Below are 26,548 nucleotides of genomic sequence, written 5' to 3'. Positions count from 1 at the left end.
TGTGAAAGAAATGTGCCAAGGAATTCAATATTGCCCAAGAAATAACTTGTTTGAATGGTAAACAATGTTGACTTCAGCACATTAATGTAAAATATCCAGGTTCTCTCCTGGAAATCTCAAGGTTTACACCTTGGGGTGGGGTTGCAAGGGGGTGTGGGTGGGGTGGGGTGCGAGGGGGTAAAAAGGCATTGGCAGGCCTGCGTTATGCATACATAAAAAGTGACAATGCTCCTGGATACAAGTGAAAAAGCCTGGATCTACTGAGCAAATAAAACACCATACTGCAACAACAACAAAAACTTACTTTTTTTTTTCCAAATCTTTACATTTATTTCAAATCTGCACCACTTTGGTGAACAAGTACAGCAATGATTTTTTCAAGTTTGTAATTTCTTGGTTGTAATGATCTATAAATGCTATCAAAAGTCGCACAATTCTAACGTAATATCAAAACAAAGTGGCTCTAGAGATTGTGCCTTACCTTCTGAAATGCTTCCCCTCCCCCCCTCTCCCAAGCATCTACTACCTAATTTAGAAAGCAATAGGTAATGACAAAGAATCATCCTATAATTTTTTTTTTTTTTCGCTGTTGATTGGCTAAGACATCGAACGTGGAAGAATTTGTTTGAAGAATTAAGGAATACCGACAGAAATGAACCAATAAAAAACAAAAAAAAGAATAAAATTAAAATAAAACTGCTTTGGCGATTCTTCTTTCAACATTTGGACGAAAACTGACAGAAAAAGGGACTTTTGTCCTCTGATGTAGACTTCAATGTGAATTCTTTCATCTCCTCCTCAGTCTTCCCAAATGTTGGAAGATAGTTCTTATAATCCTCATAAGTGGTAGTCAACTCAACTTTGAATTTGGAACTGATGACTCTGAGGGTAAGAGAGAGATGAGAACAAAGAATAAGAAAAGGAAACAAAGAAAAGGAAACAAAAACAATAGAAAGAGAAGGGAGGAGCAAATGCAGTGCCGGATTTACGGCGGGGCCCAGGCCCCCCACAAGCTAAATCCAGCCCTGAGCAAAGGTTTGTAAAAATGGAGGAACTGGAGGGGGGGGGGGGAGGATTGCTGTGCATGTATAGCGCTCAGATGGAAAGAAACAAATACTTTTAAAAGTTATATCTTGTATTGGGTCGTAATTTGTGCACCAACCCCAGCCATCATCAGCATTGATATTTGTCTTTTTTTTGCTTTTGTTTGATAGAGATATTCTGTAATGATCAACTTCCCCCCAAAACTGATCAGAATTTTTGTTCCTGTTTAGTAGGAGAGATATCACAGGTATTTTATGTTCCCTCCACACAATGTCACACTACACTGTCGAAGACAAGTTGAGCAAGCTATATGACATGAGTGTCGAGTCACATGTGTCAAGCCTTTTCGTTTGTCTCTATTTGTTAACACCGTCATGCTTATCTTCTGTAATGAACAGAACAGAACAAAGAAAAGATTAAGAAAAAATTGTTTCAACTCAGTCCTACTGGTACTATGACATCAAAAACTTAAAATATGACAGCTATATGGAAGAGTTTGTTTTTTGTCACAAAAATCTGTATCATATCAGTTATGAAGATGATGGTCCCTACTGTATCTATATTAACAAGACTTGTGAGTTGTGACAAACGGTATGGGCTGCTGCTTCCAATTCAGTCATAGATATCAAATGCATGCAAATTGAGTTGTATAATGTATACCACAATTTTATGTATAATATCCATCCATAAACAGTTGCTAGCTTGTTGCATGATTTCTTAATTCCCAGAAGTGTCGGCTTTTCATCACATGGAGCCCTAGAGCACCATCTGAGCCCCCCCCCCACCCCTCCCATCCATACTAAATAAGGTTTGCTGGCACAACCTTAGATGTATTGCCTGCTAGAGATCACAGAGGCCCCTTGACTTTGAGAACCCTTAGCCTTGGGGTCCATTGCATTGTGGACCCTGAGGTCACTTGCCTCTGTGTACACATTATTCAATGTAATTGCTTAATTAAGCAGGAATTCAAAGAAATTATATGGTATCTCAGCTCAGCCCCACCAGGGTACATGAGTACACCATATGCACAGGGATATCATGGTTTACAAGCTGGGAGTCACACACCTCAGATGACCTTTGACACCAAAGACAATAGGACTCTTCTACTCGATATGGGGCATCGACTGCTGACTGCATAGTTTCTCTTGTCATCGAAACCAACAAAGGGAGAGGCACTACCCAGATATGAAAGCAATCTATGTAGATCTGTCATAAGCATACCAATATATCCCATAGCTCTTATGTAGAACTCTTTTTTCTTCAATGAACTTAGGATGACACCAAACCAGCCGTACCGTTCCCACAGAGGTAATTCCGCTACTGGGAAGACTGTTTGAAGAGATGATAACATGCAGATGCACATAACCTCGATCTGATGGTCTCTTTCACAGTCAACCTTGTGCATGACAAATACATAGCTTAAAGGGGCATTTATGCCCCCTATGGTGTTCTATGAACCAATCAACCAAAGGCCTATGATTCCACAGTAAATTATGTACTAATAAACACCTGGTCTAAACTAGGTTTTTCGTTCCACAAACTCACATTCTGTAATTCAATTTGATAACCTTCTTTGATTTGGTAAACCTTCTATGTAATGGCCTCCGAAGCCCCCTATGGTGTTTCATGAAACAAACAAAAATCCACAGTATCTACTTGTAACGGTACGCTCAGAAACAAGGTCGTTTGCCTTCCAACATTTTCAGAGAGGCTAAACTTCACTTGAAATGGGATTCGCTGTGAACCGTGCTTGCGGGATCATATTAAGCTCTAAAATAAGTTGTCTTTTGCTGACATATATGTATGTATGTATGTATGTATGTATAGGATTTCGAGGTATTCATAGTAGAACAAAAATATCAGTCTGTGTACTGGAGTAAGCTTGAAGAAAACGGCAGCCTGTAACAAGTGCAATGCCATATACTTGCAACAGTTGCATGCCCAGGATTTCAAATTTTCAGACCTGTGCAAGGGGGGGGGGGGAATAAAAATTTGCCGGACTGTTTCCAGGTAGGGGGCTGAACTTTTGTGGAAGGGCCATGGGACCAATGAAGGTTTCAATAAAAGAAGGGGTGCTGCAGTAGTGTCATTGTAGCAGACTCCATTCTAGGGGGTGTGAGAATCCTCCCATTGAAAGAAAAAAATCTGAGGCACATTTGGATTATAATTTAGCCCTTTAAAAAGTAGCTCTAAACACAAGATTTTGCAGGGTGTGAAGACTCGCGCAAAAAGAAACGTCTAATGCCGGTAATCTGACCTAGTTGAGAACCCGAATGAGGTGTAACAGAAGTGTTAGACACCCCTATGGATCCCAGAAAATACACACACACAGCTTGCTACCATTGGTAAGTAGACACTAGTGTACAGTCAATACATACAGCTGCGGTCAATACTCACAACACAGTGTACATAGCAGCGATGGACATCTCAGGTCCAGCTAAAGATAACAAGGTATCACGTTTCATTACTGTCGGCATTTTGTAGCGACACAAAGAAAACGTTACTTGCAAGCAACAGAAAGTCAACTTTTTCACGCTGTCTGCACTCGGTTCACTTTAACCCTCCCCCTGCCCCCTTCCCCCTGCCCGCCATATTTTTTCTATTTCTGGCTACACCAGCCCTTGACTAGGATCCAAGGAATCTAATTGAACCCGTCCCAGGTAACTGCTTTGATAAGATTGTACATGTTGTATTTTGCTGAAAAAGTACAAATATACAATACGTCTTTTTCCTCCCTTGAAAGATATTACGGCTACTTGTTTTTTGATCTTGAAAGGATCATTCAAATCAATTAAACTTGACTTGTGCTCCCAGTTTAATAACTCACATGTTTCCAACAGAGGAATTTCCGGGTTGCATGGGATTTCCTGCTGTATGATTAAGAAACCAAATTTGAATGGCTTTATAACTGTGCGGCAAGCAAGGGCACTTACAAAGACTGGGCTTTCTTTCTATGACCCCTGGCACATTTCTTAGGTAAATATGATCCTTGGAACCCACCAAACCTTGATGTAAATTGGAAATGAGACGAGTTTACTCAAGTAATACTGAACATGTATCTACCTCATGACGGTAAAATTCCATGACATAAAACCTTGCTGTGTTAAAGCATCTTATTGTGGGACTGTATTTTTTTTTTTTATAAAAATTTTAGATCTGAAATTTTAGGTCTGAAATTTAGTAATAATAGAGGTCATTTGCTTTACTCAGCAACAGAAAGATTCAATAAAATTGACAGCTAGAAATATTCCACATGATCATCATAATCGTACTATATGCAAATGTGTCTGGAAAACAGCGGGTGCTTTTATTTAATTTCAAATGATCAAGTGGATGCCGTGACAGAAATAAAACACCAACAGTTGCTTCCAGAGACTAGAAAAAACAACCATCTCACTACATAATTCCATCTCAGATTTTTGAATATATGAAAAGGAATATATTGGTGAGGCAATCCTTCATTTTTCTGTAGACTGCTAAATCTAGTTTAAAATGAAGATCACTTTAACATTGACAAGAACATGTGTGGCTGCAGAAAAGAGAGGCTAACTTGGCCCAGACAACTTGTTGCTTTGGAAGCAGACATTTCAGGTCAAGAGGTCAATATATTGAGCTCATTGTTACACAGAATTCAGTATATAGTCATTCTTCACAAACGAACCATGGGGAACGTCTAGAAACATGAGAATATCTGTATTGCTGAACAAAGTGCAACTTACACATCAAGATATATAGAAAACAGTGAGGTGTATATACTAATACCCACTGCTGCTTATTGCAACCCCATGCATCCCCCAACCCGCCTACTGTACAAAATGCTACCAAGGTTCGTTCACACATATATACTCTGATACTTTAAAACTAAAGAATAACTTATTCTAAATTCTAACTCCGATTAAACTGCATATGGAGTTCCGGTCTGTCTAGACAGTGCAGTATGTTCAAAAATTCACCGTACAAATTAACCACCACCTGATACCTTCATCTTTGAGCAAATTAAAGTGCCCCATCAGTCTTTAGAGTGACGTCGAGGTGAATATTTGGAAAAATAAATTTGACAGATCTATACTTTCCAAGTTCCTTTGGCAATCATTTTGACGACTGCATCTTACGACAAAGAGAATAGCAGACCATAGAACTATTAGGGAGAATAGGATGCAGAAAAATTGTTGTGGGTGGTGCTTAAAAATATATGGTGCGGGGGGGGGGGGTCATGCTGAAATAAAATATCAAAAAAAGAGCACATGCAATGTACTTTTAAGTGGAAAACATGAATCATGAATGTAGCTTTAATTTTTTTTATTTATTGCCAAGATTATCAACTGGTTGTCATAAATTTGGTCATAAAAATACTTTTTGATATAGGTGACAACTAACCATTAAGTTTTCATTTCATTCCTAAACTCATCAGGTAGAAACGACGACATTAATCAAAAAAGGAAACAGGTTTGACAATGTTACGTACAATACTGTGGAGGATAAATATCTTTCATATGGTGTTTGGAATTTATAACTTGAAGCATGTTAATTCCCTAGACAAAATATTTTATATCTTGAAAGATTTACATCAAAGTCATCTACCGTATCTTTTTGTTTAGTACCTACAAAATTGAAGGGTATAGTATCATCACTTGAACTTAATATCGTCTATCTTGCAAATTATCACATTCCAACACTTTTAGAGCACAGGGCTGCCAAGCTTGGAAAAAAACACCTGTCAGTACTAAGACACAAAAATTGGTCAATAAAAATCAGTAATTTCATAATTATATATGTCATAACTTGTGCACAGATACACACATTTTAAGTTACATGTAGTTCCCCATCCAGCCCTTCATGATCACTTTTAACAGCTTCCATATCAATTTCAGTCATATACAGAACTATACAGAAAATTTTGTTTTTAAACCTAAAGATTTATGTCACATTACACTTTACGGGGGATTTGATAGTTATGATACAGCATGCAATGTGTTTAATAGTTATATTTTAGTACTTTTTATAGTGATTCAATTTTGAAGTCCATGTAACAATGTATAGGAGGCCATTAAGAGACCATGGATAAATCATAGAGAACATAAATGTATCATGTTGGACCATGGATGAATCCACAAAACATGGACATATCAATAGAACATGGACAGATCATAGAGAACATAAATGTATCATGTTGGACCATGGATGAATCCACAAAACATGGACATATCCATAGAACATGGACAGATCATAGAGAACATAGATGTATCATGTTGGACCATGGATGAATGCACAAAACATGGACATATCCATAGAACATGGTCAGATCATAGAGAACATAAATGTATCATGTTGGACCATGGATGAATCCACAAAACATGGACATATCCATAGAACATGGACAGATCATAGAGAACATAAATGTATCATGTTGGACCATGGATGAATCAACAAAACATGGACATATCCATAGAACATGGACAGATCATAGAGAACATAGATGTATCATGTTGGACCATGGATGAATGCCCAAAACATGGACATATCCATAGAAATTGAACAAATCATAGAGAACATAGATGTATCATGTTGGACCATGGATGAATGCACAAAACATAGACATACATCCATAGAACATGGACAGATCATAGAGAACATAGATGTATCATGTTGGACCATGGATGAATGCACAAAACATGGACATATCCATAGAACATGGACAGATCATAGAGAACATAGATGTATCATGTTGGACCATGGATGAATCCACAAAACATGGACATATCCATAGAACATGGACAAATTATAGAGAACATAGATGTACCATGTTGGACCATGGATGAATGCACAAAACATGGACATATCCAAACAACATGGACATATCATAGAGAACATAAATGTAGCATGTTGGACCATAGATGTATCCATAGAATATGGACGTTTCATATAGAACATAGACATATCATATGGAACACATAGTCATATCCACAGAATGTATCATTTATTAAATTTTGCACCTTACAGAACATTTTCTTGTGAGCTCTTTGGCATGCCACATACTTAACCGTGGGTGACAATTATCAAATAACACAAATAACATCGCAGAACGACCTTGTGAGATGAGGAGGAAACAGCAGGTAGAAGAATTTGTTTTTGGCCTATAAATCATGACCTCTTAAATGCAGGAAATTTAATGAGGATATTTAAGTCCATGGCATACATCCATATCAAGGGCCTTGGCTCTCGCTGTGGCAGTAATTCTAAAAAAATGTTTACCACTAACAGCACAGCCATAGAAACAGCAAACTAGTGGGGATATAGGCACAAGGTCAAACACACTTTGTTTCAACGCTCTCTTGGTGTAGTAGCAGTGTTTGTTTTTTGGTCAAAACTGATGACTACATTAGCTGTCAGCCTTTTTTAACAGGGATACGGCTGAGAGGGGATTAGCTGAGAATGTGACACTTATATGGAAGAGAAAATTATTCAGCACTGTTATTTGAAACCCCATCGCAATATTTTGTCCCTAACTATAAATAAAAGGTTTTGGTCGATTGAATGTTAAAGGCATTGAAGACTCCCCCCAAACTCGTGGTGTCTAACACTTCTGTTACACCTCATTCGAAACTATGTCAGATTACCAGCATGTGCGTGAGTCTTCACACCCATTAAGCAAGCTAGGAGAGTATTTTACAAATTACTGAAAAACATTTTTCTCTTCAAAAAGGTTTTTAAAATTTTTTTTTTTTAACACAGCTGGATAGACAGCCTTAAATCATTTTTTTTATTTGTGGTAAGGAGGTCAAGAGTGTCTGATATCATAGTCACAACCAATGACCTAATATTACAGACGTGTTCCTGTCGACTGGGTGTTTATTGGTCTGGTAACATCGTCAATCCAGCACGAGGAGATAATCTATGCTGTGGACAACATAGATTCATAGCTACTCGGCATTAAAAATAACGAATATGCAGCAAAAATAAAATCATCCGTTCCCTTTTCTTGTTTGTGAATGTCAAGTTCACAGTCTGTTCGGTAATGTGCTCTCCCCGATCTGTTTAGCCAGACGAGAAATAATATTATTCACAGCAGACACATTCATGATAGGACTGCATGGGCAATTTAGACCAGCATGGGCATAATTTACCCTAATTTGAAACTGTCAGTTAAACCGACAAGGTAGGGGTTACCAGGTATGGATGGTAATGAGTAATGAGATATAAAAGTTAAAAACATGAAATAGTAGCAGACGGATCCATATCTGTGTTTTATTTATTACATTATATAAAGTAACAAGAAAACACATTATAATTGTAAAATTGTCCTATGAAATTGATCCCTTTTCTGAGAAAACGGCACTCCATGTTGCATTCAGCAATGATTGGATTGTTTTTAGTGAAATTCTGAAGAAAACAGATTGTTTCCATTCTCAAACTACCCCCCCCCCCCCAACCCCCTTTTTTCCTTATTATAAGTGATACATTGCCAACTGGCAAACAAAGCACTGTAGGGTGGTTTTACATCTTTTTATACTCTGATGATATTGTCAGATATATCTCTTATCTTTGAGTTTTGCTGCCCCTGAAATGAATAGAGGTCAGATATCCAAGTGTTTACTATAACAACAAGTTTCAAGGCTCCATCAAGGATTCTTTGCAATCTTCAGATATGAACTTATTTGCCTCAACAGGGAGTTCATAACAACTCCCTGCTCAAACTAACACAGTTAGTACAAACCATGATTACTCCCACACAGAACACTAGTATCAAATTATAACTCTATATCTAAGTGGCTGTGACATATCCAGAATACACCCTATTGTCCCAAAGATCATTAAATTCTTGATTTGAACAGCCCCTCCCCCCTCCAGCATTCCCCCAGGGATGCAATGGGACTCTACTGGGTACTCAAAGCCAACTCTCAGCAATTTAGAGAGCCAAGGAAGAGTAACCATGACAACAAAATCAATGTTACAATTTTGTGAGTTCTAAAGTAGAATCTTGTCCCTGAGGAAGAGAATGTTGCTGGAGGGGAGAGAATGATGGGGGAGGGGGAGGGAATGTTGGGGGAGAGAATGTTGGGAGAGGGGAAGAGAATGTTGGGGGGATTGGGAGATAATGTTGGGGGAGAGAATGTTGCTGGAGGGGAGATAATGTTGGGGGAGGGGGAGATAATGTTGGGGGAGGGGGAGATAATGTTGGGGGAGGGGAGATAATGTTGGAGGAGGTGGAGAGAATGTTAGGGGTGTGGAGAGAAAGTTGGGGGAGGGAACGTTGGGGGAGGGGCGAGAATGTTGGAGGAGGTGGAGAGAATGTTGAGGAAGGTGGAGTGAATGTTGGGGGAGGTGGAGAGAATGTTGGGGGGTGGGGTGCTGGAACAGATGAGGAAGACATTTTTAAGCATTATTAGTTTAGGATATAACATTTGGTAGATGAACAGGTCAGATATAACAAAATAAATGGCGGAAAGACATCCTACCAGGTACTACCTCCTCATTTCTTTTCTCAATTATCAATAATCTTTCCAAATATGACTTTCCAGGGTTGTTTCCAGAAAAAGGACTTTGGCAAGCAATTATTAACAGGTATGCAGAAGTCTCAGAGAACTTTAACAACATATAAGTGACCATGCAATTTTTGGTTCCATCGTAAGTCCAGGTCACCAGTCATGTACAATCAACATTCAATTCTTTCAAGAGTACAATGGACAGTTGCAGGGTTGTAAATGGTAACTCATACAGGGTTATCTCTACATATCAAAACTCTGGAGTGGGAGTTATTAGCAGGATGCTGCATGCTGATGGGCTGAGGTGTCAGAGATGCAGATTTTCTCTTGTTTGTGAATGTTTCCTAGATTTGCCTGGGGAAGGAGAGGGGTGGGGAAATGGTGCCCCTTCCTCCACAGCTGGTTGAACTAAATTCATGGCAACCCACAAGTATTGTGTGTAGCCCTGGCTTTACAGATACTGTGGTTTTATGAGTGCTGTATGGATGAGATAGGACTACAAGTCAAAAGGGGCATGGGGTGGGAGGGGAGGGGAGCAAGTTGAGTAACCAAGAAAACAGATTGCTCTGATCAGTAATAACTTACAATCACTCCAGAAAGTTTGACCTTAAACTTCTGACAATGTTAATGGTTATTACTGTCAGACGTAACAGAACAGACAACACTTATACACATATATATTTTCACCATTTAAGCCTCGCTCTCACCACTTAGCACAAGCAATATGACTACAATAAAGCTGGTTGCGATACTAACTAAGAAGTCACAGAAAATTGATGAAAATCTAGAAAACAGTTTGGTCTATAGATGTAGGGGGCAGTATACCAGAACTGGTTAGTGCTGTCAAGAAGGGAAAATTTAAGGCTTTTAGATGAAGGACATGAAAAACCAAACCAGACTGCTATTGTTGCCTGTCCGTCTATATAATTGAAATCGTAATGAGTTGAAAAACCCAGAACAGTGCAAAAATTCCAGCCTCCACCGGGCCTCCCGCTTTATATGCGGACACCCTAACCACTAGGCTATGGACGCTGATTGTATGTCCAGGTTCGAAACTGGTAAGGAAGGTCGTAATTCCACTGTAGGCGTTTGTCACCTGTATCGAACATTACTAGTTCTGTTTTGGTGACGTATTTGCCTTACTCTAGAGTCCAAACATGATCTAAAGCCGGATCTCGAAAGAGATACTTTTGATCAGACTTTGTAAATAATGGAGTAAACGACAAATGTAAATGAATATATATATATATAATTGAAATCATTTGTGATTCCTAAAGCTATCCAAAATAAATCCAAAACATGAATGGGTTTTGGTCCAGGAAAATTATTAAACAAGTTGCAGAAAAATGACAAACAGACAACAACAAAAACGAATTGTTCACACCATCTTATCTTAAAATGTGATATTTATTAAAGGGATGACAAAAATCTGGAGTTTCAAAAATTTGTATAACAGAGCAAATAGCAAGGAACATATCTTATTAGCTAATTCTGTTGCTGAAATATACAATTTTGTAATTTGTTCATTTGATTGAGATAAGTACATTCCACCATAATTTGTGATGTCACATAGACATCACATCAAACAGTCTTTAATTTTCAGTAATTTTCACTGATGCAATCAGGACCCCTCCGTAACTGAAATCACAGTTTAGTTGTAACAAAGTCCTTCGATCACAAACCCAACATAAAATAACATCCTGTCACATAATTGAACCATTTTTTCCAAGGTAATATCATCATTTCAATTTTATAAGGAGAAAACAGAAAAAAAACAGCATAAAGTCATTGAAAGGACTTGAAGGATATGACGCAACAGTATAAAACCATTTTACAATTGATTAAAAATATTATCTTACCTTAAGATATCCTCTCTTAGGAGCATTCCACTGGTGTACAGCCTGAGACTTGTTTGGGGGTCATAGTGTAATCAGGGCTTGGGTTCAACTTCTTCAGCCTGGCACATACAAAACTAATCAGCTTACACTTAGTGTTGCCCACATTCATTCGGACTGTCACACCCTGAAAAGCATTAAAGAGTGAGAAAACTTCAACCTCACAAAGAAAAGAACAACAACAACTATAACAGCTAATATGACCCAGGTTATAAGACACAAGAGAAAAATGCATCGACTAAAGTAGAATCAAATGTGTTGCAGGAAATTGTCACTTTTGTTAGAAAGAAAATTGTAGCATGGTAAGGGAAAGAATATCAAAATTTCAGCCACTTGGTAAATAATAAAAAGTGTTTAAAAATCTACTCGCTAAAGTTCCCACCACACTAATCAGTCACTGTATTAATATTGATGTTTACATTTTTTTATGTCTACTGGCAGAAAAATGCAAGTGCCCTCTTTTCTTCTACTGGCAAACTGCAAAATCCACTTGCATTTAGCCAGTTAGTAGCCTGAATTATTATCGCATCTTTACATTATGGTGGGGACAAAATGTCTGAAAATTGTTCTGTTTACACTGCCACTTGTGGCTCATCATTTGAGGCACTTTTGACAGGTTGTAGAGGTATGCCGGGGAAGGCAGTGCATGGTGCAGGATTGCACATTTCTCCTCCTTTGTGTGTGTATGTTCATAAGTCTAATTGGGGGACATGGAATTAACCTTTAACACTTGGCAGCCTATAACTCAGATACCATATAATTTCCATGAGGTCAGAACAAACCAAGATTTTTTTCTCCCTTTCAGGTCTCCTTTAATCTGTCGTTATGACAACCAGTTAAGCCCAAAGCGTTAGGTGAAATTTGATCTGCTCTTTTCTTGGTTTTGTTTTCTTCTTTGATTTATGAGATATTTTTTTAATACCTGGAACCTCAGAGGTCCCGGAGCAGTGAGAGGTTGATTTTTCTGTTGTGTCGTGAGGGTGTCCTCCGTCTCTGCTATGCGTGAGCCTGAGACGCCGTTACCCTCGTTAGAGAACCAGACGATGATTCGCCAGTTATTGGTACCGGAGACGTCGTCCGTATCCGAGGGGTCAAAATCCACGCTCACGTCCAGTCTTATGTTATTGACCTCTCCGACGGTAACTGACAGAGTGTCTCTCCTCGGAAGGGTGACGACTGATATGGCCGTAGGGGTGATGTGAGGAGTCTCCTGAGGTGCTTCTGTATTAAAACATGACAAATGTTGTACTTTATATATTTTTTTCCCTTTTTTTTTTTAGGTCTATTTAAATGTCTTTTCCTCCTTCCCCCCCCCCCCCAAGAAAAAAGTGGGTAAGTAATTGACATTATATCATTTTATGGTGGTGACCATTATGCAATTACCAAATTCATTTTTTTTGGGGGGGGCAAGGGGGTGGTTGGCAGGAGACTACCTCCAAATTCATATTTGAGATCATTATGTGGAATGGTGGGGCAGGGCTATAAGTGATGATGTTAGCAGCTTTAATGGCCATGAAGCCTGAGCATTAAAATCATTTTTGATTCATTCAGTGTTAATAGCATAAAGAGCAATATTAAAAGTTATTCTATTCTGTTAAAATTATTTGCCAAATGCAGTCATCTCTTTAAGTTTGACTCACCCCCGCAGGTTACTGGAGAACATCCGGTGGTCGAGGGGACGCCTTCGTCCAAGAGTTCAAAATCGGGATTGGCTTCACCCTTCTTGATACGGGCGCAGACGTGCAAATATTTACCACAGCCAACGCCGGACAGATCAGCATTAGCAATAGCATCCTGTCAGAGATGAAATCAATAAAGGTTATCCAGCTATAGGCCTGTGATGCAACATCTTCCGACAACCACCCACACAATACAAGCATGTCCAAAGATTGTTAAATTGTCAAGATAGTTAGTCCTGTCTCTTGCTGTGTGATGTAACATGTACCACCACACCATTATATGATCATTTCAAGGTATTGTCTTAAGTGTTACATTGAAGACTGCTATCATGAATGACGAGCTCTCAATAATTCAGAAATCCGCTCGGGCTCCAGTTATCCCCCCCCCCCCACTGCACTCAATTGCCTCCCAATATTGCCAAATGTACTAAATGCCAATAAATACCACTTGCCCAGACCAGGCTCCTAGGCCAGACCAGTAACCAATAGCCTTAATGCTGCTGGAAGGCCCTCAATTTACACAGAACAATATAAGATGTGGAGTATAAATAGGTATATACTAATGGTGCACCAAAGTGTGACAAACTGTTACTAAGCTATAGGCTATGATACATGCATGCCTATATAGCTATGATACATGCATGCCTATATAGGCTATGATGCATGCATGCCTATATAGGCTATGATGCATGCATGCCTATATAGGCTATGATGCATGCATGCCTATATAGGCTATGATGCATGCATGCCTATATAGGCTACGATGCTTGCATGCCTATATATAGGCTATGATGCAAATATGCCTTTATATAGGCTATGATGCATACATACCTATATAGGCTATGATGCATGCATGCCTTTAAAGTTACAAGACAGTGCAATATAAGATAGAGGGCTTATCTGTACGGCAGCAGCTATAGGTATGAGATGCAGAGATTGCTACCACATTGCATCAACTTTCATTCTAGGTGGCTATAAGGTCAACCTAACTAGCATGGACCAAACTAGCGGGGACCATACCACCAAAGTCCAGAATGGGGGGTGTCCAAAATTGCTAGACGCAAATACTGTGATTGGTTTGGGTCACTACGACATCAATAGCATCATCTCACTTCATGTCTGTATGGCTTACCATCTACCACCCACACAAAACTATATATGTGCACATCAATGTCTTGGTAAATCGTACATAAGCACCTATCCCATCCCTACATACATCTACTAGGGTCTTCTGTGTACATCCCCTCCATTTTGATGTCATGACAGTGGCCACCCTAAGTGTGGTGTTGGTGGAATACCAAGGACTATAATGTTCACGACGTATTCACTTTCCCTTTATATAATGAATGGTACTGTAGATGATTTAACTAGACGTGTAATTTTTTTCAGTTTTCTCCACTTTCCACAGACAAGGAAAACAAATCTTTTCCACTTTCAGGAAACAAGAAAAACATGTTCAAGCAAATACCTACATTAATGAAAACCTGATTAATATTAGAATCCTTATGTGGTGAGTTTTAAATAGTGCCCTAGCATAGTATCAGCAATGGTACTACTGTATTTGACTGACTCATGAATTATTCAAAGCTCCAGCATTTGTATGTATGTATGTATGTATTTTAGATCCTCCTGTAAACAGGAACTCGCGAAGAAGCCATCGTTGGTTTATCAAAGCCGCAAGCTGACTGAAGTCAGTCTCTTAGATTCATATTTAAAGTCCATGATCATGAATTGTCAATTGTCAACAACTCTGGAACTGGACGACATACATTAATCTGGGAGTGACTCGAACCGGGGACCTTATGATTGAAAGGCATCGGCGTTAACCACCGCATTTGATGACTTATGCCCTCACATTCGCTAAACTTACATCAAACTGGAGGGTGTAACTGCCATCTATATTCTGGCTCTGTTGGGAAGAACTCAGAGCCTGGTCTGTAAGGCTACTCCTGAATCCAACACCATCTGCAGCCTTACTGTACCACACCTCCACCCTCCAAAGATTGCTGCCGGAAATCACGCCGGTCTCGTCGCCGTCGAATGTGACCGTGACGTCGGTGGTGACCCTGTTATTTTCCCCCGGAGAGATTGTGACAGGAGTATTTGTGACAGATGTGACCAGGGCAGACTCTAGGGTGGATCCTGACGAGAAGAAAGAAGAAAGCAGAAATGCTGGAAAAACCTGTCGGTCTGTTACTGTGTGTATTGTATTAACAAAATTTACAATTCAGACGAAATTGACAATGGTTAGCTCATCGTTTATAGTAGGGTTCTTCAGATTAATAGCAGGCGTGTAATCATTTACGGCATGATCAGCTAACTTCCAAATGCTTGCACCTTGTCTAAGGCAGTAATTTATATGAAGATTTCACTATCCGAATAAATAACCGTGCACAGTTGGGACTAAGATCAAATACCCAGTAACTTGGTTCATTAATAACTTGATAGCAACATATAAACTCCCTTTATCATTATTATCTGAATCATGCAAAAAAAAAGTTTTCAACTTATTCTTGAAGAAAAAAAAAAGGCAAAAAATTGAAGAAAAAAAAAAAAATACAACCTAGTAAACCTTGAAAACCTGCAGCTTGAGTAAAAACACAAGGCTGTCCCTACCCTGGTGATGTTCTACAGATGTACACCGCTGTATAGCATTCTACACAATTGTTGAAACTTGCTATTCGCTTGGCTCCAAAAAACAAGACAAAAAAACCCCTCTTCATTCATGGCAAGAATTTACTGAATTACTTCTGATATAACTCAAAGCCAGCATAAAAACTTACTTTCACACTGAACCTCTGCGCAACCACTTGTGGATTCCAAAGTTCGACTGAGGAGAATGTAACTGGGTTGTGGGTTGTCTCTGCGGATGCGAGCACAAATGTATCTGAATTTGCCGCACCCCAAGGCAGTCAAATCAGCGGTGATCTCAAGATCCTGGGAACAAACCAATAAAACTTACAGATAAATAAATTCTACAACATTTTTGAAAATGTTTGGAGAAAAGGTTTAACAGATAAATCATACTTTTATGAAAAGCCAAGCCTTCTTTATGTTCATTCAGATCAGAAAAATACACTGTTACTTTCTACTTATTTAACCTTTTATGGGTGGGTGGAGATGGGTAGAGTAGGAGGGTTGGAATTTTGATTATGTGTTTATTATTAATGTCAAATTTCTTTCAAGTCTTATCCTTCTGTGTATTGCATTGTAGAGTATATTCTATTTTGTTTAGCACTAAATCGTTTTTTTGGTTTACTTCTTTGATGTATAATTTGTACCTTTTCAGAATTAATCATAAAATACAACATAGATATATAATTGAATTAAGCTAAATATATACAACATAGTTGTTGAAAGCCAGTTTTCCATGGAAACTTGGTGGTTAACAGAGTAAAAACACTCCTCCCATTACAGGAAAGGAACGAAGAACTGAAGAATAACCAAACGTGATTCGTGAGATTCCTTTACTACCAACAGAGGACTCAGAGACCTGTGTTCGTTTCCTTCTGTCATAAACCGTCGATATTATCAACATCTGCCAAAATAAACAGCGATTCACTAATTAAATGGAGCAGTCAGAAAGACAGATTGACAGATAGACAGACTAACCTCGAATTGGAAGTTATCAAAATTGACCGTCTGAGCACCCTGGGCCGACGAAAGAGCCGATTCGACCCTGTCCGTCTCGGATCCCAAACCGTCTGCGGCTTTGCTGAACCAGAGGGTCACCTGCCAGAGGTTTGACCCGGAGACACCTTCCTCCGTGGTGTCCTCTTTGAAGTCTACGGAGACGGTCGTCGTGACGGGATTCTCCTGTTCCTCGTAGACCGTAACGCCGGTCAGCGATACGGAAGCAAACTCTACCGTTGGATCCTGACTCTCTGTGGAGAATATGTAAGTACAATGATGATTCATTGTAGGGTATTAGCTGCAAGGTGGTTATGGCCTTGATAATGATAGCAAGGCAAAACATGTTCCAAAAAGTTTGACCTAGTGAACATTCCTCTGGTGAAATGACAATCAACTTGTTTGGAGGTAACAGATCGATGCTTTTGCCAGAAAGAGGAAGGATATTTTGGCATAATTTCTTTAAAATTGAGAATGCTCAAAGGAAAATTATGGAAATGCTGTTAACTTTTTAACCAAATATACATAAAAATCTATTTGAATTAAATATCTCAGTCAACAACACAAGATAGGACAGCTTCTTTTTTTGTATGTATTTCGTCCTCTCTATCTCTGGATATTTGTGGAGTGTTAGCTCAGTGGTTAACGCCGGTGCCTTCCAATCATTAAGTCCCCCGGTTCGAGTCACTCCAAGATTAATGTATGTCGTCCAGTTACAGAGTTGTAGACAATTCATAATCGTGGACGTTAAATATGAATCTAAGAGACTGACTTCGGTCAGCTTGCGGCTTTGATAAGCCAATGATGGCCTCTTCGCGAGTTCCTGCTTGCAGGAGGATCTAAAATACATCTCTAATAGCAACAGGTCTTCTGTGTATAAAAACAATGTCTTCGATATCTTTCATACCTGCCGTTCTTAGAGCCCTGTAAATTCAGAGTGAATGCTTAATTTAGTTTTTGATATTGCTGTTATTATTACTTTCTCGATATTGTTGTTATTTATTATTGTCGTAGTTGAAATAAAGAGGAAAACAAAAGCTATTATTATCGGGCAATAAATCTTAAGTGGTGAGAATTCACTTACTATCGCATCTAACTTCCGCACAGCCTACCGTGGCTGACCTCTCTCTGCCTAATAGTTTGTATGTTGGGTCTGGTTCATCCCTCCTGACCTGAGCACAGATATACCGGTACCTGCCGCAACCAGAGTCTCTCAAATCAGCAGTAATCTCAAGGTCCTACGGGAAGGCAAAGCCAGAAAAATATTTGATAATATCAATAGTAAAGTTATTTAGGGGAGGGGGGGGGGATTTTAAAAATTATCACAATACATGCATTTTCACATGACATACTTTACGAAATGAAACAAAAAGTTCCTTCTTCTCCCTGGATGACCTTTGACACATACTTAATATTACAAATCATGCAATGAGCTTTATACATTCTCATAATATCATCAATTTGTTGCTGATATTTGCAACATAAGACTAAGAGTTTTGCTGCCAGACCAATGTTCCCCTTTCCTGACTTTGCATTTAAACTTGTAATAACATATGTATATCTATATATTACTCTCTCTCTCTCTTAATATATATATACACATATGTATATAGAGAGAGAAATATATAGGTATATATATGTATATTTATCTACATATACTTAAATATACACAACATACATAGACATATATAATATATATATATATATATATACCACCAGAGGTGCCCAGAATCATGTTGAGTTCCAGGAACAATAGCTTGACATACACCCTTGTTGTACCATTCATTCTTATTTTTGTGTACTATGAAGATGAGAATTTATTTGTTCCTAATCCCATATTTTCAAGTCCCATTCATAATTGACCCTGTGCTAAACAAGACTGTAAACATGTTATCCTACCCCCCCCCCCCTCTCCCCATTTTCTTTAGACCTGGGTGTGCCTCAACCAGAAATTGCTGGCTAAACCCTTTACAGAATAATAATAATAATCATAATAATATATCTTTCTCTTCACCTGAAACTGGAAGTTGTCAAAGGTAAGTGGCTGGCTTCCTTGTGCAACTGAGAGTACATCACTGACACCATCACTGCTGGAGCCTGCACCATCAGGGGACTTACTGAACCAGAGATCCATCTGCCAGAGGCCGCTGCCGGTCACCTCATCAGTTCTCTCCTCGTTGAATGTAACCGTCACCGTGGTTGTGACTGTCGTCTCTGAGAGCTCAAACACTTGCACAGCTGTGGGCTGGACGGAGGCAAACTCAACCGTTGGGTCTCGTCCACCTGTATATAAAATGGATAGAGAAGAAAACAGAACTGATGTGGGAGCATTGAAGAAAACTTTATTACAATGGTTAGAGTACTACGGACACCTCACCTATCTGACCGGTGTTCGGTACATCTGTAGTGTGTGGTAATCTCATTCAAAGTCTGTTTAAATTTTTTCCAAAAGCTTTTTTCTTTCATTTCCAAGATATACTCATTTGAAGGTTGATACACCTGAGGAAAGTCATTAAATATGACTAATTTCTTTCAGGAGTGAACAAACCACAACATTAGGCAAGTATTCAGAGAGTGTGTTTGTGGGAAAAAGGGGGCAGACAGGTTACTGACACCCCTTTCCTACCTCCGACAAAAAATTTAGTAGTTCATGGGATATTCCTTGCAAGTAGACCTAATTATAAACCTCATTTATAGCCTACATATGCCTCAGAATGTAACTTAATTGTTTTCTGGTGAAGGACCCATATGGGTTAGTCTGCTTATTCCTATGCCTCTAAAAATTCTCTGTCTGCCCCTGAACACACATTTTGATAAATTAACAGAAAGGAATGACTAGACTGGATTATAAATCTTTTGTCACCCTGGTACCTTTTTAGCAACAACATCGATAGAGACAAAAATGGGGAATTTACATATCCTCCCAACCCCAACCCCCCCCCCCCACAAAAAAATATTGTCATATAATAATTTTGTATCATAATAAAATAATAATAATAACACATTAATTAATCAAGCAAAGTGAAAATCAATGTTTTGGTATTTAGCAAGGAATAATATTTGAAAAATATCACAATCGACGAGGTTGTGGTACTCGACATAGTGACGGTGATATAAGCCTACTTACGCAGGCACTCGACTGGTGCACATCCTGTCGTCGCCGTTGGACTTTTGCCGACGAGTTCGTAACTGGGATTGGGATTATCTCGTCTGATTCTAGCACAGATGAAACGGAACTTGCCGCATCCCTGGGTTCTGAGGTCCGCTCTCCCTTCTACCCCCTAGCAAAAAAAAATCAAAAGAAAAGTAACAAAAAATTAAATGACAACACCAAAAACATACCAAAGTAAGCTTTAATTTTTTTAGTTTCAACAAATGCATGGTTATGTGTTCTGTTATGAAACTTACCTGTACCTCTCCTCCAATCACTCACAGCCACTACCCCCTTCCCCCCCCCCCGACCACTCATCACGTGTTTTGCCCCAAACTGAAAATATAAACAAGTCATAATTTTTTACCTCAAATGTGAAGTCAGAGAAATCGATTGGCTTGTTGGCTTGTTCTTCGGTAAGAGCTGCTTCGATCATTCCGATGCTAGAGCCTTGTCCATCCTCTGCCTTGCTGAACCATACCTGCATCTGCCACAGGTCCTCTCCAGCTACGGTTGGGTCCGTGTTTGGTTCGTTGAAAGTAACCACCACGTCGGTGTTCACGACATTAAGTTCTTCTTCATAGATGGTAACCGGGGTGGGTTGTGTAGAGGCAAACTGGACGGTGGGTTCGGGCATTTCACGAACTGGGGTAAAGTAATTGAGATCAGAGTGAAATGTTACGCATATATTAGAACTTGCATCATTTATGAGAAGACAGAAATTTCGTAAGGGGAGGGGGGATGAGGGTGGATAGAAGATGAAAGTGGTTGCATGTGGGGAGGCAGGGGGAATATGCCACTTACTGTCACAACTTGTCTTGGCACATCCTAGAGTGGACGACGGTTTCTTCTTCTCGAACTCGAATGGTGGACTAGGATTATCTTTCCTGATTTCCGCACAGATGTATTTATATTTGCCGCATCCTTCGGCTTCCGTCAGGTCTAGATCCTTCTCAATTTCCTTTTCAAATACAAGTTGAACAAAGACAAAAAAAATTTAAACCTCTTAAACTTTGCAATTTTCTTGTCACAGAGAACAGACGATATACATTGATGTGTATCATGCTCCTTTCGAGATAAAATTTGATAAAACTTGTACGCATCTTCAGAGAAAATAGTGGTAATTTCATTGTTCCTATCAACTGGCTTTCAACTTTCTTATTCTGCAAAAGCTATACCATTTCTTCTTTCTGATATGTCTTACAACTGGCCAGGAAGGGGCTTGACAGCCAAGTTGGGGCCTAGGGAACACAACTCTATCACCGGGCCTCATTTTATAATACTTCATTTCTCCTTAAAGTATAATATGATAACATGATAATATTTCATACAACATATTACCCTGGACCACCTAGCTGACCTCGGGCTTTGGGCAGACACCCTCCCCACTCACCTTATGCTAGGGCCTGCATTTCTTACTGGAAGAATATTCAAACAAACCTCAAACACTAGAGATTCTGTGAGGACCAGAGGTTGGTCCTTCTGGTTCTGTGTTAGTGTATTTGTCGCTTCCGATGTCCTCTTACCAGAACCGTCCCCGTTCTTGTTGAAGAAGATGGTCATCTCCCAGAGGTCTGTCCCGGTCACTCCTTCCTCTCCTTCAAACTCCACCGTCACGTCCGGGTAGACGGTGTTCTCCTCGGCGATGTAGAGCGTAGCTGGCGTGATGTCGGTGGAGACAATCACCAACGGCTCTTCCTCTTCCTCTTCGGGGGCTTTGAAGTTATAATGATCAAGAAGAGTGTTATAAAATGAAGAGAACACATTCTTGAATCTTTTCAAATCTTGAGGCAAAAATTTAAGAGATAAAAAAAAATAACAGATGGGTGAGACCTTTTACATATCAAAGGTTACTATCATAGTTAAAAAATAGTTAAATTAACACCCTCATGCTGAAACAAAAGAATTCTCCAGAGATGAATTGACAACTCTGTCCAAAGGATGAACCCCATCACATTTGTTTATGACATGGTTTGAGATCTGAGGCACTGACAAGTACCCAGAGAAAAGAGACCTAAAGAGAAAGTACGAAGAGAAGGGAACCCATCTGTTAGTGGGTCATACCGATGAAGTCTTTTTCAGCCCTGAATCCGTACAAGTAATTCATTCAATAAAAACTTGATCCCTTTTTTTTCTTTCAGATCACTCAATCTTACTCAGAACAGCAAAAACAATCCCTTATTGCTAATGGAAGTCGCATTGCAACAATATAAGTATGAAACATATACGCATAAGGTAAAAATAATCAAACATGAGCAAAAGGAAGAAAAAAACATTGGGGAAATTTTACACACAAATTTTAAAGGTTAAAATATATTAATGAATTCAAAGAGTGTTTGAGCCAATATCTATGCTCTTTCATGATAATTCCAAAACTTGTCATGGCAATACAGGCTCAACTGAAGCATACATCATTCACTGTATGATTTCCAGAGATTTTGAAATTGCTAGTAAACTTGCCTTCAGATCACAACAGGATCATCCAAACCATTTTATGACTGGCAGTGTAGAAATGAACACATACAGTTCAGGCCTAGAATCTCACAACTTTAGCCCCTCTCTGCCAAATGCGAGTGCATAACGACTCTACTGGAACAAATCAAATCCCCACTTGCATTAACTTCTACAGCTGGAAAAAAATGTCATTGCATTCTACTGGCAAACGGCAATATCCACTGGCATGTTTATCAACTCTACTGGATCAAATCAAATCCCCAATTGAATTTTCCTTCAATTAACAGAAAAGCAACATTAACTTCTACAGCTGGCAAAGAAATGTCATTGCATTCTACTGGCAAACGGCAATATCCACTGGCATGTTTATCAACTCTACTGGATCAAATCAAATCCCCAATTGAATTTTCCTTCAATTAACAGAAAAGCAACATTAACTTCTACAGCTGGCAAAGAAATGTCATTGCATTCTACTGGCAAACGGCAATATCCACTGGCATGTTTATCAACTCTACTGGATCAAATCAAATCCCCAATTGAATTTTCCTTCAATTAACAGAAAAGCAACATTAACTTCTACAGCTGGCAAAGAAATGTCAGTGCATTCTACTGGCAAATGGCAAATCCACTGGCATTTAGCCAGTGAATAGCCTTATTTTTTTAGGCCTGTAGTTTTTAATAACTGTCCGCTTCAAAACCTCATCTGCCTCACCCCATCTAAAAATCTTGGCAGAGATGAAGACTACAGACTCTAAATTATCTTTACCTTCACAAGTGACTGGGGCGCACCCGCTGGTTGATGAGGGATCTTTGCCGACTAATTCGTAATCCGGTTCTGGATCGTTCTTTCTGATCCGAGCGCAGATGTAGCGGTACTTGCCGCAACCGATGAAACCGGTCAAATCCACGGATAGTTCCATTCCCTAATAGGTTAAAAGAAATGACAATTAAGGACATAGGCGTAGGAGCCTCATTTGATTTGGGGGGGCTGTAACGACTTGCCCGAAAAATATAACCAAAATTTTTCGCGCGCTCCGCGCGCGTTCCACATGTTAATGTGCATATCATATAGGTATTCTTCCGTTATTACATCACATGCCAATAACGTACAATCATTTTCCGTGTTATTATCCTTCCATATTGGTTATAATTATTGGGGAAGTCGTTACAACAATAATGATATTAATGATAATATATGTTTAACCATTGAAAAATACATTGCAAATTCTTCTTCTTTCAGTAGGTGCCAGTGGCGGAGCTAGGGGTATTGGTCAGGGGGGAGAGAATGGTCTGTAGGGGCGCTTTCGACACTATCTAAGCGGGGCGCCACCACAGGTTGGCGCGGAGCGTACAGAATTTTTTTTCGAGTAAAGATACTCCCTAGATCGCCGGAATGACCCTTTCCAGGCCTTGCTAATTTGCAGATAAACGAAGAATAATCAGAAAATTGCACCAACAAAATGTGACAAATGTCAATAGGTATTTGAGAGCGCAATAAAAAAGTCAATAATCGCGAATAAGTAAAATAAGTAAAAAGCGCCAGCAGTCCATTTTAGTCCGTCAGGGGGTCATCCGCCCCCTCTGACTGTATGGACACTCCGCCACTGGTAGGTGCCCGAAAAATTCTCAGCATATTGCCCAAATTTTCACCAAAAAACTTGAAAAACACACTGCAATTTATTATTCTTTCAGTAGGTGCCCGAAAAAATTCTCAGCATATTGCCCAAATTTTCACCAAAAAACTTGAAAAACACACTGCAATTTATTATTCTTTCAGTAGGTGCCCGAAAAAATTCTTAGCATATTGCCTGAATTTTCACCACAAAATTTGAAAACCATTGCAAATTATTATTCTTTCAATAGATGCCCGAAAATTTCTCAGCATATTGCCGAAGTTTCACCAAAAAAAAAATGAAAAACACACTGCAAATTATTCTTCTTCCAGTAGGTGCCCGAAAATTTCTCAGAATATTGCAGGCTGCAGCCCCCCAGCCCCCCCGCCTCCTATGCCTATGATTAAGGATCAGTTATGAACGGAATATTTAACAGAAATTGAAATTGCGATGGAAAGCTCTCAAATACATCTCATGAAGATTGTGTAAACTTTATGTTATAAATTTTGACAAGTTCTATAGAAAATCTATTTCTAATCAATATATCCTAGCATGTATAAAATTTACCATTTATAACGGAAGGCTACACATGGACGAGCACTGTGTCAGTTATAACTGCGATTTGAGAACCCTATCCCGCCAATATTTCCTTCAGACTAAGTTGTCGTCGTCAAGCTATGTAGTACTCACAGTGAATTCGAAATCGTTGAAATCGACCGGCATGTCCTTCTGGGCCTGACTCAGCGTCTGGTCTTGAAGCCCTGTGCTTGAGCCTCCGCCACTTTCTGATTTACTGAACCATAACGTCAATTCCCAGAGGTCTGTGCCGGCCGTGCTCTCGTCGGTGTTGTCTCTGTTGAACTCGATCGATACGTCGGTGGTGACCTCATTCTCCTGTCCGACGATCAGCGTGATTGGAGTCGGTTGAACGGACTTGAACTGGACAGTTGGGGTCTCCTCTTCTCTCGCTACATAAGCAAAGATTTTTAATTGCAAAGGGGGGGGGAGGGGGGAAAGAGGTGAGAATGACTTGTGATGACAATTCTAGGAATTTTGGGGGATGCATAGCTCACCTTAGGTTACCTTTCTTCATTTCATACAATAAATATCCATAATAATCAGTGTTATTTGAATCAAAGCAAAGAAAACAAGAAGCTATCTTGAAAACACTTTGCAGCTTGAAAATCTGCAAAGATCTGTCTTTTTTGGTCTCATTAGTTTCGGAAATTATGCTTGAGGCCTTGAATGAATTTTGCATTTCTCAGAGGTTAGATATTAAATCTATAACACGAGAAAATTTTTTTTTTACAAGTGATCGGATAACGTCTGATATTCACGACTGACATCACTCCACGTGGCTTAGGAGGAAACAGCAAGTTCTGTAATCGAGGACACTCTAGACAAAGAGTAAAAAAAGTGAGATACTCACGTATGCATGTGACTCTGGCGCAACCACGGGGGGAGCTGTTCTTTCGCAGGGTGTAGTCAAATTTGGGTTCGGGGTTGCTCTTACGGATCTCGACACAGATGTATTTGTGCTTGCCACAACCTAAGCCGGTCAGATCAACCGTGCTAGGTACCGTCTACGATAGAAAGTATCGTGGCAAAGCATCAAAATCAGGGAAAATCATGAAGGTATTAATAAAAATTGACTGTTTGACTGATCCATGGAGAGAGAAGGTTTATAAGAGAAAAGAGGTTCATGTGTTAAACCTATTTAAATTGTTTTGTTTTTGTTACATTTGAGAAAATTATGATTTTAGGTATCCATGGCTCGATCATCGTCTGAAAGAGTAATGGGATCGTTGCGACCCCTCCAGTAACTTGTTAACGATGGACGATAATTAGTTAGCCAAGGTAAGTAAGAGTAGGACTTTCTCTAGTAACTTTGTGCCCTCCTTGTTGGTATGAAGTTTTACTGCAGTGATACTTAAAACAGACTAAATTTATCAAATTTAAATAAATAGAGAAATAACATTAGTAATGAGGTACACTATTGGAACTGACATCGTCAATACTAGCGGAGCAGATCAGGAGCTGAAATTACAAAAAACTTCCTTAAATCAGCATAATTTTAATTGCGACTATGGAAAACAGCTGAACATACATTTAAATATCCTGATGAAATTTTTAATATTAGACTGACTTAATCCTTCACCGTCCAAGCTTCGCTCATTCTCCTTTCCTTCAAAATTCAAATTTCGTGGAGACAGAAAGTAGATGGCAGAGTGGGGAGGGGGGGGGGGGGGTAAGGTGGAGGGGTGAACTGGATTCTTCACTGACCTCAAAGAACAAGGGGTCATCGATGGTCAACGGTTGGTTTCTCTGGGGTCTAGTCAATGTCTCGTCATCCTTGTCGGTCTCTTTGCCCGAGCCATCGGCTAATTTACTATACCAGACCGACATCTCCCAGTTGTCTTTTCCGTTGACACCGTAGTCGGCGTCAAAGATCACGGTGATGTCCGTGGTGACGTCGTTGACCTCGTTGGTGTATAAAGTGACGGGCGTCGGGGTGGTGGAGACGATCTCTAAGATCTGTTCCTCTTCTCCTCTCGCTAAAAGTAAAAATTAAAACGATATCCATGAGGTTTTCCATGAT

At 39.4% G+C, this 26,548-nt stretch overlaps 1 protein-coding gene across 2 annotated transcripts in view; it reads right to left on the bottom strand.

Moving 5' to 3' along the window:
• Positions 1-304: 304 nt before the first annotated feature.
• Positions 305-26,548, bottom strand: part of LOC139966621 (uncharacterized) — a 72,008-nt gene continuing 45,764 nt past the window's right edge. For both annotated transcript variants that reach the window (XM_071969845.1, XM_071969846.1), the window contains exons 36-52: positions 26,233-26,504; positions 25,379-25,532; positions 24,640-24,917; positions 23,103-23,259; positions 21,323-21,597; positions 20,687-20,843; positions 20,250-20,527; positions 19,859-20,012; positions 18,746-19,014; positions 17,816-17,969; positions 16,714-16,985; positions 15,885-16,038; positions 14,972-15,243; positions 13,063-13,216; positions 12,345-12,643; positions 11,387-11,549; positions 305-882 (exon numbers count right to left, since the gene is read on the bottom strand). In XM_071969845.1, the coding sequence (XP_071825946.1) occupies positions 11,403-11,549; positions 12,345-12,643; positions 13,063-13,216; positions 14,972-15,243; positions 15,885-16,038; positions 16,714-16,985; positions 17,816-17,969; positions 18,746-19,014; positions 19,859-20,012; positions 20,250-20,527; positions 20,687-20,843; positions 21,323-21,597; positions 23,103-23,259; positions 24,640-24,917; positions 25,379-25,532; positions 26,233-26,504 (3,446 nt within the window). In that variant the 3' untranslated portion in view covers positions 305-882; positions 11,387-11,402. The remainder of the gene's footprint in view (positions 883-11,386; positions 11,550-12,344; positions 12,644-13,062; positions 13,217-14,971; positions 15,244-15,884; positions 16,039-16,713; positions 16,986-17,815; positions 17,970-18,745; positions 19,015-19,858; positions 20,013-20,249; positions 20,528-20,686; positions 20,844-21,322; positions 21,598-23,102; positions 23,260-24,639; positions 24,918-25,378; positions 25,533-26,232; positions 26,505-26,548) is intronic.

Source organism: Apostichopus japonicus, chromosome 4 (assembly GCF_037975245.1).
Source record: "Apostichopus japonicus isolate 1M-3 chromosome 4, ASM3797524v1, whole genome shotgun sequence".
In the NCBI taxonomy this organism is placed as follows: domain Eukaryota; kingdom Metazoa; phylum Echinodermata; class Holothuroidea; order Aspidochirotida; family Stichopodidae; genus Apostichopus; species Apostichopus japonicus.
Note: the sequence above shows the minus strand (reverse complement) of the source record. Positions and strands in the feature narration are given on the sequence as shown.